Below are 18,117 nucleotides of genomic sequence, written 5' to 3'. Positions count from 1 at the left end.
AGGATAGATTGCATGCAACCGGTGGTGGAGTGTTCGTCGCTGTTAGTAGTAGTTTATCCTGTAGTGAAGTAGAAGTGGATAGTTCCTGAGAATTATTATGGGTGGAGGTTACACTCAGCAACCGAACTAGGTTAATAATTGGCTCCTTTTACCGACCTCCCTACTCAGCAGCATTAGTGGCAGAACAACTGAGAGAAAATTTGGAATACATTTCACATAAATTTTCTCAGCATGTTATAGTCTTAGGTGGAGATTTCAATTTACCAGATATAGACTGGGACACTCAGATGTTTAGGACAGGTGGTAGAGACAGAACATCGAGTGACATTATACTGAGTGCACTATCCGAAAATTACCTCGAGCAATTAAACAGAGAACTGACTCGTGAAGATAACATCTTGGACCTACTGATAACAAACAGACCCGAACTTTTCGACTCTGTATGTGCAGAACAGGGAATCATTGATCATAAGGCCGTTGCAAAATCCCTGAATATGGAAGTTAATAGAAATATGAAAAAGGGAGGAGGGTTTATTTGTTTAGCAAGAGTAATAGGAGGCAGATTTCAGACTGCCTAACAGATCAAAACGAAAATTTCTGTTCCGACACTGACAATGTTGGATGTTTATCGAAAAAGTTCAAGGCAATCGTAAAATGGGTTTTAGACAGGTACGTGCCGAGTAAAACTGTGAGGGACGGGAAAAACCCATCGTGGTACAACAATAAAGTTAGGAAACTACTGCGAAAGCAAAGAGAGCTTCACTCCAAGTTTAAACGCAGCCAAACCCTCTCAGACAAACAGAAGCTAAACGATGTCAAAGTTAGCGTTCAGTGAATTCGAAAGTAAAATTCTATGTACCGACTTGACAGAAAATCCTAGGAAGTTCTGGTTAAATCAGTAAGTGGCTCGAAACAGCATATCCAGACACTCCAGGACGATGACGGCATTGAAACAGAGGATGACACGCGTAAAGCTGAAATACTAAACTCCTTTTTCCAAAGCTGTTTCACAGAGGAAGACTGCACTGCAGTTCGTTCTCTAAATCCTCGCACAAACGAAAAAATGGCTGACATAGAAATAAGTGTCCAAGGAATAGAAAAGCAACTGGAATCACTCAACAGAGGAAAGTCCACTGGACCTGACGGGATACCAATTCGATTCTACAGAGAGTACGCGAAAGAACTTGCCCCCCTTCTAACAGCCGTGTACCGCAAGTCTCTATAGGAACGGAAGGTTCCAAATGATTGGAAAAGAGCACACGTAGTCCCAGTCTTCAAGAAGGGTCGTCGAGCAGATGCGCAAAACTATAGACCTACATCTCTGACGTCGATCTGTTGCAGAATTCTAGAACATTTTTTTTGCTCGAGTATCATGTCGTTTTTGTAAACCCAGAATCTACTCTGTAGGAATCAACATGGATTCCGGAAACAGCGATCGTGTGAGACCAAACTCGCTTTATTTGTTTATGAGACCCAGAAAATATTAGATACAGGCTCCCAGGTAGATGCTATTTTTCTTGACTTCCGGAAGGCGTTCGATACAGTTCCGCACTATCGCCTGATAAACAAAGTAAGAGCCTACGGAATATCAGACCAGCTGTGTGGCTAGATTGAAGAGCTTTTAGCAAACAGAACACAGCATGTTGTTATCAATGGAGAGACGTCTACAGACGTTAAAGTAACCTCTGGTGTGACACAGGGGAGTGTTATGAGACCATTGCTTTTCACAATGTATGTAAATGACCTAGTAGATAGTGTCGGAAGTTCCATGCGGCTATTCGCGGATGATGCTGTAGTATACAGAGAAGTTACAGCATTAGAAAATTGCAGCGAAATGCAGGAAGATCTGCAGCGGATAGGATCTTGGTGCAAGGAGTGGCAACTGACCCTTAACATAGACAAATGTAATGTATTGCGAATACATAGAAAGAAGGATCCTTCATTGTATGATTATATGATAGCGGAAGAAACACTGGTAGCAGTTACTTCTGTAAAATATCTAGGAGTATGCGTGCGGAGTGATTTGAAGTGGAATGAACATATAAAATTAAATGTTGGTAATGCGGGTACCAGGTTGAGATTAATTGGGAGAGTCCTCAGAAAATGTAGTCCATCAACAAACGAGGTAGCTTACAAAACACTCGTTCGACCTATACTTGAGTATTGTTGATCAGTGTGGGATCCGTACCCGATCGGGTTGACGGAGGAGATAGAGAAGATCCAAAGAAGAGCGGCGCGTTTCGTCACAGAGTTATTTGGTAACCGTGATAGCGTTACGGAGATGTTTAACAAACTCAAGTGGCAAACTCTGCAAGAGAGACGCTCTGCATCGCGGTGTAGCTTGCTCGACAGGTTTCGAGAGCGTGCGTTTCTGGATGAGGTATCGAATATATTGCTTCCCCCTACTTATACCTCCCGAGGAGATCACGAATGTAAAATTAGTGAGATTAGAGCGCGAACGGAGGCTTTCAGACAGTCTTTCTTCCCGCGAACCATACGAGACTGGAACAGGAAGGAGAGGTAATGACAATGACACGTAAAGTGCCCTCCGCCACACACCGTTGGGTGGCTTGCGGAGTATAAATGTAGATGTAGATGTATATGTATGGTGTGGCATTGGCGTCGGATGTTGTCTTTCAGCATCCCTAGAGATATCGGTCGATCACGATACACTTGCGTCTTCAGGTAACCCCAAAGCCAATAATCGCACGGACTGAGGGACTGGAGACCTGTGAGGCCAAGCATGAGTAAAGTGGAGGCTGAGCAAACGATCATCACCAAATGACGCGAGCAAGAGATCTTTCACGCATCTAGCAATATGGGGTGGAGCGCCATCCTGCATAAACATCGTACGTCCCATCAGGTGTTTATCAGCCAGGCTGGGGATGATACGATTCTGTAACATATCGGCGTACCTCTCACCCGTCACGGCAGAAGTTAAAAAACCAGAATCACGCATTTTCTCGAGGAAAAAAGGTCCGATAACGGTAGATGTGGTAAATCCAACCCGTACCATGACTTTCTCGTCGTGCAATATAGATTCCACGACAGTTCTAGGATTTTCGGTAGCCCGAATTCTGCAGTTGTGGGCATTGACAGACCCTCGGAGCGAGAAATGGGCTTCGTAGGTCCACAACACGTTACTCAACCAAACGTTATCTTCCAACATCTTTTGAAACGCCCACACCGCAAATGCCCTCCGCTTCACTAAATCGCCAGGTAACAGTTCATGATGCCGATGGATTTTGTACAGATAGCATCGGAGGGTACACCTATGTACCAACCAAACAGTAGTGTATGGAATGCCGGTGCTACGTGCGACTGGACGAGCGCTGGCTTCCCCGTGCGTACATGAACCCGCTACAGTCTCCATTTCTTCCTGAAATGTCTCAGCAGCAGTACGCCTTGTGCTCGGTTGGCCACTACGGGGTCTATCTTCTAAACAACCCGTGGCTTCTAACTTCGAAATCATTCTCGCCACAGCTGCATTTGTCAACGAACCTTTACCCGTTCGAATCTCCTTCCTACGGCTATAGGATCGCAACGCTGAACTAGCAAATTCCCCATTCTGTTAATACAGCTTCACTAAAAGCGCCTTTTCAGGTAACGTCAACGTGCTGCGACTGCTGGCGCATCTGATTCTCTCTCTCTTTTTTTTTCTTTATTGGAATTTTAAAACCTGTACAACAGGCAGGCTGTCAGCAGCGTTCTATGCTGCTCTTCAGCCAGAGGATACAAGATGAGAAAAAACAGAAAGATTACACATACGTTACAGAACGGTGGGCAAGAAAACAGTTGACACAGGAAGGCAAACACGGAGCCGTTCACACTTGACGATAGTCCACACTTAAAACTGGTGACACGACGCAGAAACACGGAAGACGGCGATGGCACAGGTGAACGATGGAGTGCGACGGTGAACACTGAACACTAAACACGACGGCACACATGAGACGCTGATGGCGATGATCTCTGGCGCGCGAAAGTCCACGTAGCGTGTGCGAGTCCGGGGATCTGCCAAGAAGGGCGGGGGGGGGGGGGGGGGGGGTAGTAGAGGGGAGAACAAAGACGCCAATGGCTGAGGACATGGGAGGAGGAGTAGAGGGACAGGGGAGAGGAAGCCCGGGGAGGGGTGGGGAGAACGGGATGAGGGAGGGAGGATGCCCAAAGGAACAGAGACAGGAAGAGGGAAGGAGGATCAAAGTTGGTAGGAGGGGTATATGGAGGGAAGGAGGACATCATCAGGGAGGGGGGCTGGCGGAAGCCACCTTGGGAGAGGGTAAGGAGGGTAGAGAGATGGAGACCAGGTGGGACGAGGGAATACAGGCACGGCAGCGGGCGGGGGCGGGAGAGGATAGACGAGACAAGCGGGTGAGGAGGATCGAGTTTGCGTGAGGTGTACTGGATCCGTATCCTCTCAAGGAAAAGGGGGAGGTGGGGGAATGGAATGAGATCGTACAGGATCCGCGTGGGGGAGGGGAGACGGATGCGATAGGCGAGGCGGAGAGCATGGCGTTCAAGGATTTGGAGGGATTTGTAAAAGGTAGCAGGGGCAGAGATCCAGGCCAGATGGGCGTAACAAAGGATAGGGCGGATGAGGGATTTATAGGTGTGGAGTATGGTGGAGGGGTCTAGACCCCACGTACGACCGGAAAGGAGCTTGAGGCGATGGAGACGGGAGCGTGCCTTGGCTTGGATTGTAAGGGGATGGGGGGTCCAGGAGAGGCGATGGTCGAGGGTGACGCCAAGGTACTTGAGGGTGGGAGTGAGGGCGATAGGACGGCCATAGATGGTGAGATAGAATGATTCTCTCTCTCGTTAGAGTTCCTTTTATATACGATTGTTATGCTTAGTCACTGACGTTTTGCTGTCCAGCACCATCTGTCGGACATTTTGTGAACTTAGTTTTTGTTTTTCGGTTCTAATAAAACCCCATATCATTCCAAGCAAGGGTGTAGTTTTTTAACTCTCTATCTACGTTATTCCGTCGTTAATTAAGTTTTCAAATTTATACTGACTTTTTGTTCACCCGGTATATACTGAATTTACATTTCATTTACGCCCGTATTCTGTACATCGTTCGATTAATTACACTCGAATAAGAAGATTACGAGACTGTTTATTGGCTTCTAATAACACCACAATCTTTATGATGCTTTAATTATGTTTCACAGTTTGATTCACACCTCTTCTTCGTGGAGGGAGTGGACGCCGCCATCAGGAGCATGACCCGCTTTTCCTCGCAGCCTGTCTACTACTACCAGTTTTCGTTCGTAGGTCCCCTCAGCGCATATCCTGGTGGCCCAGGTACGAGAAGCAATTATTTAAATAACATAATTAGGAGTTTCGCTTGCGTTATTTCATATCTAGGAATTTGAATAGCTTCACCACTTCAAAGAGGCTGACATGCTGATAATATTTCTCGTACATTGAACAAACGATACTATAAGAAGAGACAAACGATACAAAGCATCTTTCTTTACTTTTAGAGCCGTCTTCACTGGCAAAAAATACTTATGTTAAGTTTCTAAAATTGCTGAAAATTATCAGCGAAAGCTTCATTCACCAAAACGAAATAATGAAGTTCTACCAGTCAAAATGTGATGCTGACATTAATGATCTCGATACGTAATAGTGACTCACCCTACAGCACTTTGAACTGCCGGCCACTATGCTGGTAGTTTGCAGAGAAAGGAGATTCTCAGGCACGTGTACCAACGACATGCCCGTCAATCAATATCTGCACAGTCAGATATTTGTGAATAGTATGGTTAACACTGGGTCTATACCCAATCCCTTCAACAACAACATTAAAGTATGTTTCGCAAAACTAATAGCAGCTGTTCGATGCTAACAAACATTATAATTGCTGGCTGTTCGTTCGGATGTGGCTCATTTGTAATAACTTTTTATGTATTCTGGTGGAACAGGAGCCACTCGCAGAAATATTTTCCCTCAGGAGTACGTTTCGTATGGCAGCAGAATCAATCCATGGGTCTTTCCGAACGTTTTTCCGTCCTCGTAAGGAAATTTAGTAACTTAATAACGAGTCGTCACCCTCATTACAAGTACACACGACTGGCCGCAGCGCCAACTTCAGCTCAGTACAATGATCAACGCTATCAAGATTTTCCGAATACTTCGTATTAAGTCTACTTTTCCATATTATGCAGAAAACTTTGCTAGTACCGCTAAGGGAAGCTATTTTAATTGGTGTCTTCTTCGTAAGACAGCTTTCGGCATTTCTTTTATATACAGATAGTGCTGTAATTTAAGAAGGTTTATTTATTTTTATTGCACACTCCAAGACAAAAAAGGAAACGCCCACCACGGTGGACTTATCTGAATGGGACGGAAATCGGGAGATGTGTTGCACATATAAAGACAAGCGAATGATTGCAGTTTAACAAAAATTGGATGATGAAAGAGCTTCACAAACTGAGCAAATCAATAACGCGTTGGTCCAAAAATTATTCGGCTCGTAATGTATTGATAGACAAATGTCCTCCTAGTGCATTCCGTGCCAAGTTCCGTCGAACGAGCGTACAAGATCGTCCAAATGTCGAGCTGATTGGAGGACCCTACCCATAATGCTCCCAACGAGGAAAGATCAGGTTACCTTGCTGGTCAAAGCAGAAACCGCCATGCGCGAAGACAAGTAGAAATTCTCGTCGTGTACAGGCAGTCCTTATCTTGCTAAAATACAAGGTGTTACAAAAAGGTACGGCCAAACTTTTAGGAATCATTCCTCACACACAAATAAAGAAAAGATGTTATGTGGACATGTGTCCGGAAACGCTTAATTACCATGTTAGAGCTCATTTTAGTTTCGTCAGTTCCTCGATTCACCGCCAGTTGGCCCAATTGAAGGAAGGTAATGTTGACTTCGGTGCTTTTGTTTACTTGCGACTCACTGATGTACAGTACTAGCATCAAGCACGTCAGTACGTAGCATCAACAGGTTAGTGATCATCACGAACGTGGTTTTGCAGTCAGTGCAATATTTACAAATGCGGAGTTGGCAGGTGCCCATTTGATGTATGGATTAGCACGGGGCAATAGCCGTGGCGCGATACGTTTGTATCGAGACAGATTTCCAGGAAGACGTTCGAAGCAATTGATCGGCGTCTTAGGGAGCACGGAACATTCCAGCCTATGACTCGCGACTGGGAAAGACCTAGAACGACGAGGACACCTGCAATGGACGAGGCAATTCTTCGTGTAGTTGACGATAACCCTAATGTTAGCGTCAGAGCAATTGCTGCTGTGGAACGTTACGTTGAGCACGTCACTGTATGGAGAGTGCTACTATCAGCAGCTGATTGGCCTCCACGGGTACACTTCTGCGAATGGTTCATCCAACAATATGTCAATCCTCATTTCAGTACAAATGTTCTCTTTACGGGTGAGATTCATTCCAACGTGATCAAATTGTAAATTTTTACAGTAAACATGTGTGGGCTGACGACAATCCGCACGCAATTGTGCAGTCACCTCATCAACACAGATTTTCTGTTAACGTTTGGGCAGGCATTGATGGTGATGTCTTGATTGGGCCCCATGTTCTTCCAACCTACGCTCAATGGAGCACGTTATCATGATTTTATACGGGATACTTTACATGTGCTGCTAGAACATGTGCCTTTACAAGTACGACACAACATGTGGTTCATGCACGATCGAGCTGCAGCACGTTTCAGTCGAAGTGTTGATACGCTTCTCAACAACAGATTCGGTGACCGATGGATTGGTAGAGGCGGACCAATTCCATGGCGTCCACGCTCTCCTGACCTCAACTCTCTTGACTTCCATTTATGGGGGCATTTGAAAGCTCTTGTCTACGCCACCCCGGTGCCAAATATAGAGACTCTTCGTGCTCGTATTGTGGACTGTTGTGATACAATACGCCATTCTCCAGGGCTGCGTCAGCGCATCAGCAATTCCATCGGAGTGTGGATGCATTTATCCTCGCTAACGGACGACATTTTAAACATTTCCTGTAACAAAGTGTTTGAAGTCACGCTGGTACGTTCTGTTGCTGTGTGTTTCCATTCCATGATTAATGTGATTTGAAGAGAAGTAATAAAATGAGCTCTAACATGGAAAGTAAGCGTTTCTGGACACATGTCCACATAAGATATTTTCTTTCTTTGTGTGTGAGGAACGTATCCTGAAAGTTTGGCCGTACCTTTCTGTAACACCCTGTATAAGGCCAGGATGGCTTGCCATGAAGCGAACAAAACGAGCCATAAAATATTGTCGGCGCACCGCAGTGTTGTAAGAGTGCCGCCGGTGACAACTAAAGCGTTCCTTCTACGAAAACAAATGGCAGCCTACACCGTCACTCCTAGTTTTCGGGAACAGCTGTCGATGTCTAGGGCGTCTCCAGACATCACGTCGGTCTGGAATCTCATTGACTTGAGTAGAATTGTCTTCACTAACGGGTAATTCTTCGAACGGAGCCTCGATGACCAGGGAAGTCATGACTGGTTACGCCCCAGTCAGCGGTTGGATGCCAACATGACTGTCGCCCACCATACGGCCCGACAACCAGCATTGATGGTCTGGGCTGACATATCTTTTCAAAGCAGAACGCCTTTGGTTGTCATACGCTGCACCCTTCTAATATAGCGGTACGTAGGCCATATTTTACGCCTCGTTTTGTTACCCCTCATGGCAAGCCGGCCGAGGTGGCCGAGCTGTTCTAGGCGCTACAGTCTGGCACCGCGCGACCGATACGGTCGCAGGTTCGAATCCTGCCTCGGGCATGGATGCTTGTGATGTCCTTAGGTTAGTTAGGTTTAAGTAGTTCTAAGTTCTAGGGGACTGAAGACCTCAGAGGTCAAGTCCCATAGTGCTCTGAGCCATTTGAACCATTTGAACCTCATGGCAAGCCACCCTGGTATTACATTTAGGATATATATTGCCCACCCGCACACAGCGTGAGTTTCTACTGCTTATCTTTCTGCTTGCCAAATCCCCAGCAGGATCGCCGTATCTCATCCCGCCTGAGAACGTTTGGAGGATTATGGGCGGGTTTTCCAAGCAGCTAGGGATTCTGATGATCTATAGCGCCAGTTGGGCACGATATTCGTCAGGACTCTGTCAGTCAATTCCAAGCCGAATAACTGGTCAACGAACGCGTTATTGATTTTCTCGATTTTTAAAGCTCTTTGTCTTGAGTAAAACATTCAGTTTTTTCTGAAATTGTAATCACTTATTTCTCTGTACATGTACATCACATCTACCGACATCCGTTCCATTCGGATAATTTCTTCGTGGTGTGTCCTTTTCTGTACATGTACATCACATCTACCGACATCCGTTCCATTCGGATAATTTCTTCGTGGTGTGTCCTTTTCTGTCTTAGAACGTATTTCTTATTTACTAATAGTGTATTTAAATGCAGTAAAATGTAAACAGACTGATTAATAAACACCATAATAACTGTTATTTTGATGCAGTTTATCTATCATGACCCACTTATAAATTTCTGGTAGTTCACAAAATCATTTAATGGTTCACTCACGTTGTTTCAAACCAAAACAACTGGATCTCTCTGCTACAAAGATTTAAAAACAGTAATATACCCATTCTGTTGATGATAACATCGGGGGCACATTCCTGGACGTTACTTCTTCGAGGCGAAACGCTTCATGCAGCATTCATTTGACTGCAGAATCTTCAGGTGAATATACCTGAGAGAACCAAGTGCCTGACACCATTGGCTCAGATGATTATCATTTATGTACACTATGACAGTCCTGAGCGGTCATTCAGCAGAAACTGGGAAGTCTCATAGGTTCAGCAGCTAAATAAATGACGGTAAGAATGCACCCAATTCTACTGCATTCTGCTGAAGTTTGTCCGACATCTGTATTTACATTAGATTGGCCTGATTAGATTTAGAGTCGTATAAATCGTATTATGTGCAAGGACGATTCGTTGCGCCCGAATAAGGCACTTTTAAAACTCGCTAAAACTCGCAAACTTACAGAAAAAATTATCCTTGCGGAAGCACTCAAGAGTACGTCTTGTTTCACATTACGCTATGTATGTCTGTCAGTTCCACACTGTCTGGTCATAAGCATCCTGACGTCCAATAAAACGCCAAACTGACCAGTACATGAGAGTACGGGAGACCTGCCCACCAGTATTAAAGGAGGCGGGGATGGTAGAGAAAAAATAACTGCAGAATGGGTTGGTCGGAAATACTCAATCACTACGAACGGGGGATCTTTCGCTGGATTTCATTTTAGGATCCATCGGGAACCCTTCGAATGTAGCCCAAAGCAACTGATCGTAATGCCATTGTGAAGCAGAAACATGCAGCAACAATCACAGATAATCAAGATCATAAGGAAATAATGTACCTACGGATAGGGAACATGGAGAATTGGAAAGGGAGGTTGTAAAAAATCGCATGAAAACAGCGGAAGAAATCACTTGTGATTTCTAAATCGCCACAAGTGGTCCAGTTAGCACAGGGACCGTGTGTAGGGTGTAAAGAAGAATGGAGTACAGAGACCGAGCAGTTGCTCTTAAGCCATGGCGTTAAGAGCGGCGCCACTGGACAATGAATAACGGGACACAAGTGACCCGGAGTGATGCATCACATTAGACCCGGTGGCAATCCAATGAAGGTGTTTACGTTTGGAGAATGCCAGGAGAACGTTACTTGTTGTTATATGCAGTGCCAATAGTCAAGTACTGAGGACGTAATATTAGGGTATGGGGGTGCTTTTCGTAGGTAGGGATGGTCTATTTATTGCTCTTAAGAAAACGCTAAGTGAAGAAAGAATGAATACATTTTACAGCATTGTATACTGCGTACAGTAAAGCAATAGTTTGGAGACGATGATGTACAAACATCAAAAAGAGTTTTGGATCACCTCGGTTACGAGAGTTCCGGAACCTGTACAGAAAATTGGAATAGAGATCAACATAAACATCATTTCCGCCCTATTTATTGCTCATGAAAACCACACACTGCCTATTGTACCACCATACAGCGAGACCTTCAGGGGTGGTGGTCCAGATTGCTGTAGACAGCAGTACCTCTAAAACCCAGTATCACGTCCTCTTGAGTTGATACATACTACCCACAAGTTCATCAAGGCACTGTTGGTCCAGATAGTCCCACTCCTCAATGGCGATTCGGCGTAGATCCCTCAGAGTGGTTGGTGGGTCACGTTGTCCGTAAACAGACTTTTTAAATCTACCTCAGGCATGTTCGATAGGGCTCATGTCTGGAGAACATGCTGACCACTCTAGTCGAGAAGGAAGTCATTCAAAAGATGTGCACGATCGGGGCGCGAATTGTCGTCCATGAAGACGAATGCCTCGCCAGTGCTGCCTATATGGTTGCACTATCGGTCGAAGGATGGCATTCACGTATCGTACGGTCGTTACGTCACCTTCCATGGCCATCCACGGAGTAAGTAGGCCCCACATAATGCCACCCAGAAACAACAGGAAACCTCCACCTTCTTCACTCGCTGGACTGAGTGTCTAAGGCGTTTAGCCTCACAGGGTCGCCTCCAAACATGTCTCCGACGATTGTGTGGTTGAAGGCATATGCGACACTCATCCGTGAAAACGACATGATGCCAACCCTGAGCGATCCATTCGGCAAGTTGATGGACCCATCTGTACCGCGCTGAATGGTGTCGTGATTGGGAAGATGGACCTCGCCATGGACGTTTAGAGTGAAGTAGCGCATCATGCAGCCTATTACGCACAGTTTAAGTCGTTACACGGCGCCCTGTGGCTGCACGAAAAGCATTATTCAACATGGTGGCGTTGCTCTCAGGGTTCCTCCCAGCCATAATCCGTAGGTAGCAGTGATCCACTGCAGTAGTAGCCCTTGGGCGGCCTCTGCGAGGCATGTCATCGACAGTGCCTGACTCTCTGTATCTCCTCCATGTACGAACAACATCGCTTTGGTTCACTCCGAGACGCCCTTACAAGTTCCCTTGTTGAGAGCCCTTCCGGCACAGAGCAACAATGCGGACGCAATCGAACCGCGGTATTGACCGTCTAGGCATGGTTGAACTACAGACAACAAGAGCCATGTACTCACTTCCTGGTGGATTGACTGGGACTGATCGGCTGTCGGACCCCCTCAGTCTAATAGGAGCTGCTCATGCATGGTTATTTAATCTTTGGGAGGGTGTAGTGACATCTCAGAACAGACAAGGGACTCTGCCTGTGATGCAATATCCATAGTCAACGTCTGTCTTCAGGAGTTCTGGGAACCGGGGTGATGCAAAACTTTTTTTGATATGTGTATAAGCCTGCATCCTGTCATAAAGCAGAATATTTGAGGCAATGATTTGTGGACAGTAACATTCCTGAAATGGCCAGGCCTGTCCAGAGCCCCGACCTGAACGCAATGTAACTGCTCTGGAAAGACTTAGAATATCGACTTTGCTTCAAACACCAGCGTCAGCCATCATTACCTTGTCTGGTTTCGGCTCTTGAGAAATAATGAGGCGGTTCCTCCACAGATATTCAGACAAATTAATCAAAATGTCTGGAGCAGAGGTCAAGTTGACATAATAAGTCACTGGTCGGCACTAAGATACATTGTATGACAGGCTCTGACTAGGCGCTCCTATGACAAGAAAAGACTAAGACACGACCCTAGGCTACGCGCCGATAGCGTGTATATGGACCACCGCCGCCGACCGAGCTGTCTCAGCCATTGTCTCAGTCTCAGTACCTAAGGACGTTGCATCGGTACTAAGTTCCCAGTGCACCTCAATACGCCGCACTGTCCTCTAGTCTTCCACAGTGACAGTCGTCGCCTTGCACCTTAGCTAATTTTGAGAAAATGGTGGTAGCTGTATATACACTCCTGGAAATGGAAAAAAGAACACATTGACACCGGTGTGTCAGACCCACCATACTTGCTCCGGACACTGCGAGAGGGCTGTACAAGCAATGATCACACGCACGGCACAGTGGACACACCAGGAACCGCTGTGTTGGCCGTCGAATGGCGCTAGCTGCGCAGCATTTGTGCACCGCCGCCGTCAGTGTCAGCCAGTTTGCCGTGGCATACGGAGCTCCATCGCAGTCTTTAACACTGGTAGCATGCCGCGACAGCGTGGACGTGAACCGTATGTGCAGTTGACGGACTTTGAGCGAGGGCGTATAGTGGGCATGCGTGAGGCCGGGTGGACGTACCGCCGAATTGCTCAACACGTGGGGCGTGAGGTCTCCACAGTACATCGATGTTGTCGCCAGTGGTCGGCGGAAGGTGCACGTGCCCGTCGATCTGGGACCGGACCGCAGCGACGCACGGATGCACGCCAAGACCGTAGGATCCTACGCACTGCCGTAGGGGACCGCACCGCCACTTCCCAGCAAATTAGGGACACTGTTGATCCTGGGGTATCGGCGAGGACCATTCGCAACCGTCTCCATGAAGCTGGGGTACGGTCCCGCACACCGTTAGGCCGTCTTCCGCTCACGCCCCAACATCGTGCAGCCCGCCTCCAGCGGTGTCGCGACAGGCGTGAATGGAGGGACGAATGGAGACGTGTCGTCTTCAGCGATGAGAGTCGCTTCTGCCTTGATGCCAATGATGGTCGTATGCGTGTTTGGCGCCGTGCAGGTCAGCGCCACAATCAGGAGTGCAGAGGCACACAGGGCCAACACCCGGCATCATGGTGTGGGGAGCGGTCTCCTACACTGGCCGTACACTTCTGGTGATCGTCGAGGGGACACTGAATAGTGCACGGTACATGCAAACCGTCATCGAACCCATCGTTCTACGATTCCTAGACCGGCAAGGGAACTTGCTGTTCCAACAGGACAATGCACGTCCGCATGTATCCCGTGCCACCCAACGTGCTCTAGAAGGTGTAAGTCAACTACCCTGGCCAGCAAGATCTCCTGATCTGTTCCCCATTGAGCATGTTTGGGACTGGATGAAGCGTCGTCTCACGCGGTCTGCACGTCCAGCACGAACGCTGGTCCAACTGAGGCGCCAGGTGGAAATGGCATGGCAAGCCGTTCCACAGGACTACATCCAGCATCTCTACGATCGTCTCCATAGGAGAATAGCAGCCTGCATTGCTGCGAAAGGTGGATATACACTGTACTATTGCTGACATTGTGCATGCTCTGTTGCCTGTGTCTATGTGCCTGTGGTTCTGTCAGTGTGATCATGTGATGTATCTGACCCCAGGAATGTGTCAATAAAGTTTCCCCTTCCTGGGACAATGAATTCACGGTGTTCTTATTTCAATTTCCAGGAGTGTAGTTGTGATATGCACACAGATAAGATTCGTGAATTAGTGCCACAGAACTTCGGATTGGCAGCATTCAAGATTAAGTACTCAATTGTTTCCTGTAATAAAGAGTATTTAATCCACGCATGCATATTGTGTTGTAGTGAGAAGAAACCGGCCACCCACCAGTCATGCCGCCCACACCTTACACAGCGAGGAACAACAAAATATTACAGTAGGGCACAGCCACAACAAAGGCGATGGATGCACACACCCTAGATTAACGTCAACTAATAGGTGTCCGACGTAGTGTATCCCATTGGTTCATTTTGCTTTCAGCTCTTTGAGAGAGAGCACTTTCCGCTTCACTACGCACTAAAATAGCTGAATTTCTGACCAAACACCGAGATGTCTGTATCACAAGTACAGTGATGTTAGTGGGGGCACCTGGCCTATCACTTTCCTGCAAGTCCCATCCTTTCCCTGTCTTCAGGCTCTCTCTCTACAGGCACACCAGAAAGGAAACGAACATGTTTTAGTGAAGCTTCGCTCAGTAGCATTTTGGCGTAAGTGAAATTTCGTATTCACGTGGTAGCGCTGAACTTTATCGACTACCAGAGTACAGTACAACACTAATTTCTGTAACACAGAGAACGAAAACAATGATTCGTCACACAGAAATATTTCCTCCACAGTATCAAGCTTGTGTTCTGAAGACATGGTCTATTCTAAACTCATCAGTCGAAATTATCAGTTCCCGTTTTTGAAGGTCAAGTATCAATATTACCATGTGTGTTCCTTAATTTTTCACTTTCGTGAATTTTTCCACGCTACCAGATGTTGCGAACGAAGCTAAGAATATTATTGGGCTATGCTTACCCACCACAATATTGAGATCTTTAAAGGGTGGCCTGATCAGCCCATTGGTTCAGATCTTGATGACGAAAAATAAGTAAGGATAATGTGGAAAGTAAAATAACCAAATGCGAAAGCATACACGCCTGTCCAAATGACTTCGGACATCCTAAATCTCTACACAGTGTAATATGGTATTATGGATTCACATACTGTTTGCTGCAACCCGTCTGTTGAAATGAGTGATTGTGGTTCGTACGGACAGTAACAGGGAATAGCCTGTGTAGTAGACGTGGAGGGTCCAGTTTCCCATTCTGGCAGCATGAACACTAATATAATACTACGACGAACAAATACACATACACTTAATATTCCGCTGCCGAGTAGGAGAAAGGAACAGGTGAATAAACTGCAGTCCATCTTGCGCAGAACATTCTCACAATATCAGCTAGCAATCTTCTGAATAAGGCATAGCTTCCGAGATATATGTTTTGGAAGAAGATTTCTTCGTAAGCTGAATTTAATAATTTCTTCTAGAAACAGATCTAGATCTAGTTTTGTCTCCTTTTGTCAAGCTTCATATGTAAATTAATAATAAAGAGTTGGTAGTAACAATTTTCCCTCCTGTCTTTCAAATATAACGCGTTATCTTCGGCAATTGTTGAGGGAAGAAAATGTATGAATACATCTGCCAAGGTATCAGAAAGTTTCTCCTTTTGTAAGAACAGACAGCTGACCTTACAGACTATAAAACGAATTTTATTCTCGCTACTCATCTTAAATGTATAATACATCGTGATTATCGGATTATTGACTAATAATTCGAATTTTCCATAAACTAATTAAATAGTTATATGTTACAGTAACAATGAACACGATCTGGAATTATCATTCACTCGGCTTAAGATAAAGCAAGCTACAGGAAACTGTATAATGGTACGAAACTGGGAACCTGTAGTTGGTCGACAAAACTTTTGAATAGTTCATTCCGGAAAAGTGTGTTATGGAAAGCTTACAAAATGAAGATCCTTCAATCTAAGAGGCAACCTGGAAGGGAATGCCAGTATGGTTCGTCGACTTCAGAGGTTATTTTCACGAGAGTTAGATCAAACAGGCCAAACCGGCTTCTTGTATATAGAAGAAAACGTGGCTTCAGAAGGAAAGTTGTAGGATCATCATAGTGATATAGTAGGGCTGGTATAGTGCGAAGAAGCGTCAAGACCTCCAGAGCACACTCTCGCTCTAGAGTGTGTGTGAGACAGAGGGGGGCGGGAGGTGGCATGGGCGGAACTGCCTGTGAAGGTGGACGAATCAGCAGTGACAAACGGCATGAGGAATCAAGAGACAACGGACACCACTGCATTAACGTCACAGAGCTTGTATAATCATACAGCTTGTGGCCTTAATTAAAAAAGTGTCAATATCAAATCTCCATTATCATGAGATTGCAATTAGACCCTTATTCTGATCCTCGGAAGAGAACATCGGAGGCGGAGATGATCACGAGAAAAAGACTGAAAAACATCGGAAGCATGACATTATACCCGTCGGAACGTAGCACGTCACAGTTCAGAATGTTGTAGAGAAGGTGGAAAATCGATAATGGAAAATAAAAAGCTGAATATGGATGTAGCAGGAGTAAGTGAAGCCAAAAGGTGAAGAAATGAAAACATTTGTTAGCCTAATGTAAGGTAATATTAAGAGCATCAGAAGATGCAACAACGTGAGTAGGTTTCATTATGAACAGCATGGCTGTACTAACAGTGGATTACCGTGAACAATCCTAATCAGAAATGAAGCCAAACCAACGCCTACAGCTACATTCATATATGTATACCTACTTCACAAGGAGAAGATTACCGGATGAAGAGGGTGCGTGTATTGCTGTATTATATAAGTAACTCCATATACTAAGGGAGAAGTAAATCCTACAGTCACGAAAAACTGGAGTGCTACAGCCGGGAAGGAGTAGAATACCAGATTGACAAGATGATATCGAGTTGGCAGAAAACATCAAGAAGAAGATAAACAGTCCTTCAGTTCTGCAACGAATTTCAGATAGTAATAGCAAATAAACAGTTTAGAAGTCATAAGAGGAGGAGGCATACTCGGAAAATGCCAGGAGATTATGGAACGTATCAGATGGATTACATCACAGTGAAACAGATATTCCTAGATCAGATGCTGAGTTGTAAGTTTTACCTAGGGGCAGACGTAGATTTCTGTTTCAATTTACTGATGATATAGAGTAGACTAAAGGTAAGAGAATCATCAGCAAAAATCAAGGCACGAAGAAGTAGGAGTCTGACGTACTGAGGGACGATGGTGTGCCTTCAAAGCTCGATAGACTGTAGATACTGAGATGAATACCACACTAGGCACTTCATCTGTGGAGGACCGGACATCTCTAAAAAGGATAAACACGGAAGCTGGACAGACAATTATAGGCTTACGAAAAATAGCTGCGAAGAAACTGTGGCTAACGGATGTAATATGTCCGTTGATAGACAAAAGAAGAACATAGAAACATATCCATGGAAGGAAAAGAATACGACAATATAAGTCGTCTAGGAATGATAACAAGTCGAAGTACAGGGAAGCTAAGACGAAATGTTTTTCTTGATGGGACATCGATAGCTTTTATTCCTCGTCAGTATTAAAATCGGTCATAGTTGTAAAAATTATTTATTTCTGAAAAGGAAAAATAAGACGATTTCAGGACGTGTAGCCCATCTTCAGGTGCATATTAAAATATGAGTCCACAAAGGATGCATAGCTGAAATCGGTACGGGCTTAGGGAGGCACCACACATAGATCGTGGTGCTCTGTGAGAGACTTTCTGACCGGTCTAGGTTTGTGCGTGCCCTATACCACGGATGCACTACATTAACATATTTTAACCTCTTTTATGAATCCTACGCGGAAGTACAATTTAATATGCACCTGAAGGCGGAATTCATGGTCTGAAACCCCGTTGGACTTTCCCTTTCAGAAAGAAATATTTTTTACTACTGTAGAGAAT

General features: G+C 45.5%; 1 protein-coding gene across 1 annotated transcript in view; it reads left to right on the top strand.

The window, feature by feature from the left end:
- LOC126320847 (cholinesterase 1-like) overlaps nucleotides 1–18,117 on the top strand; it is a 196,981-nt gene that overhangs the window by 162,480 nt on the left and 16,384 nt on the right. The window contains exon 9 of the mRNA XM_049994126.1: nucleotides 5,175–5,307. Coding sequence (XP_049850083.1) covers nucleotides 5,175–5,307 — 133 coding nt within the window. The remainder of the gene's footprint in view (nucleotides 1–5,174; nucleotides 5,308–18,117) is intronic.

Source organism: Schistocerca gregaria, chromosome 2, assembly GCF_023897955.1.
Source record: "Schistocerca gregaria isolate iqSchGreg1 chromosome 2, iqSchGreg1.2, whole genome shotgun sequence".
NCBI classification, from domain to species: domain Eukaryota; kingdom Metazoa; phylum Arthropoda; class Insecta; order Orthoptera; family Acrididae; genus Schistocerca; species Schistocerca gregaria.
The sequence above is the reverse complement of the archived record's forward strand: the minus strand, read 5'-3'. Positions and strand labels throughout refer to the sequence as shown.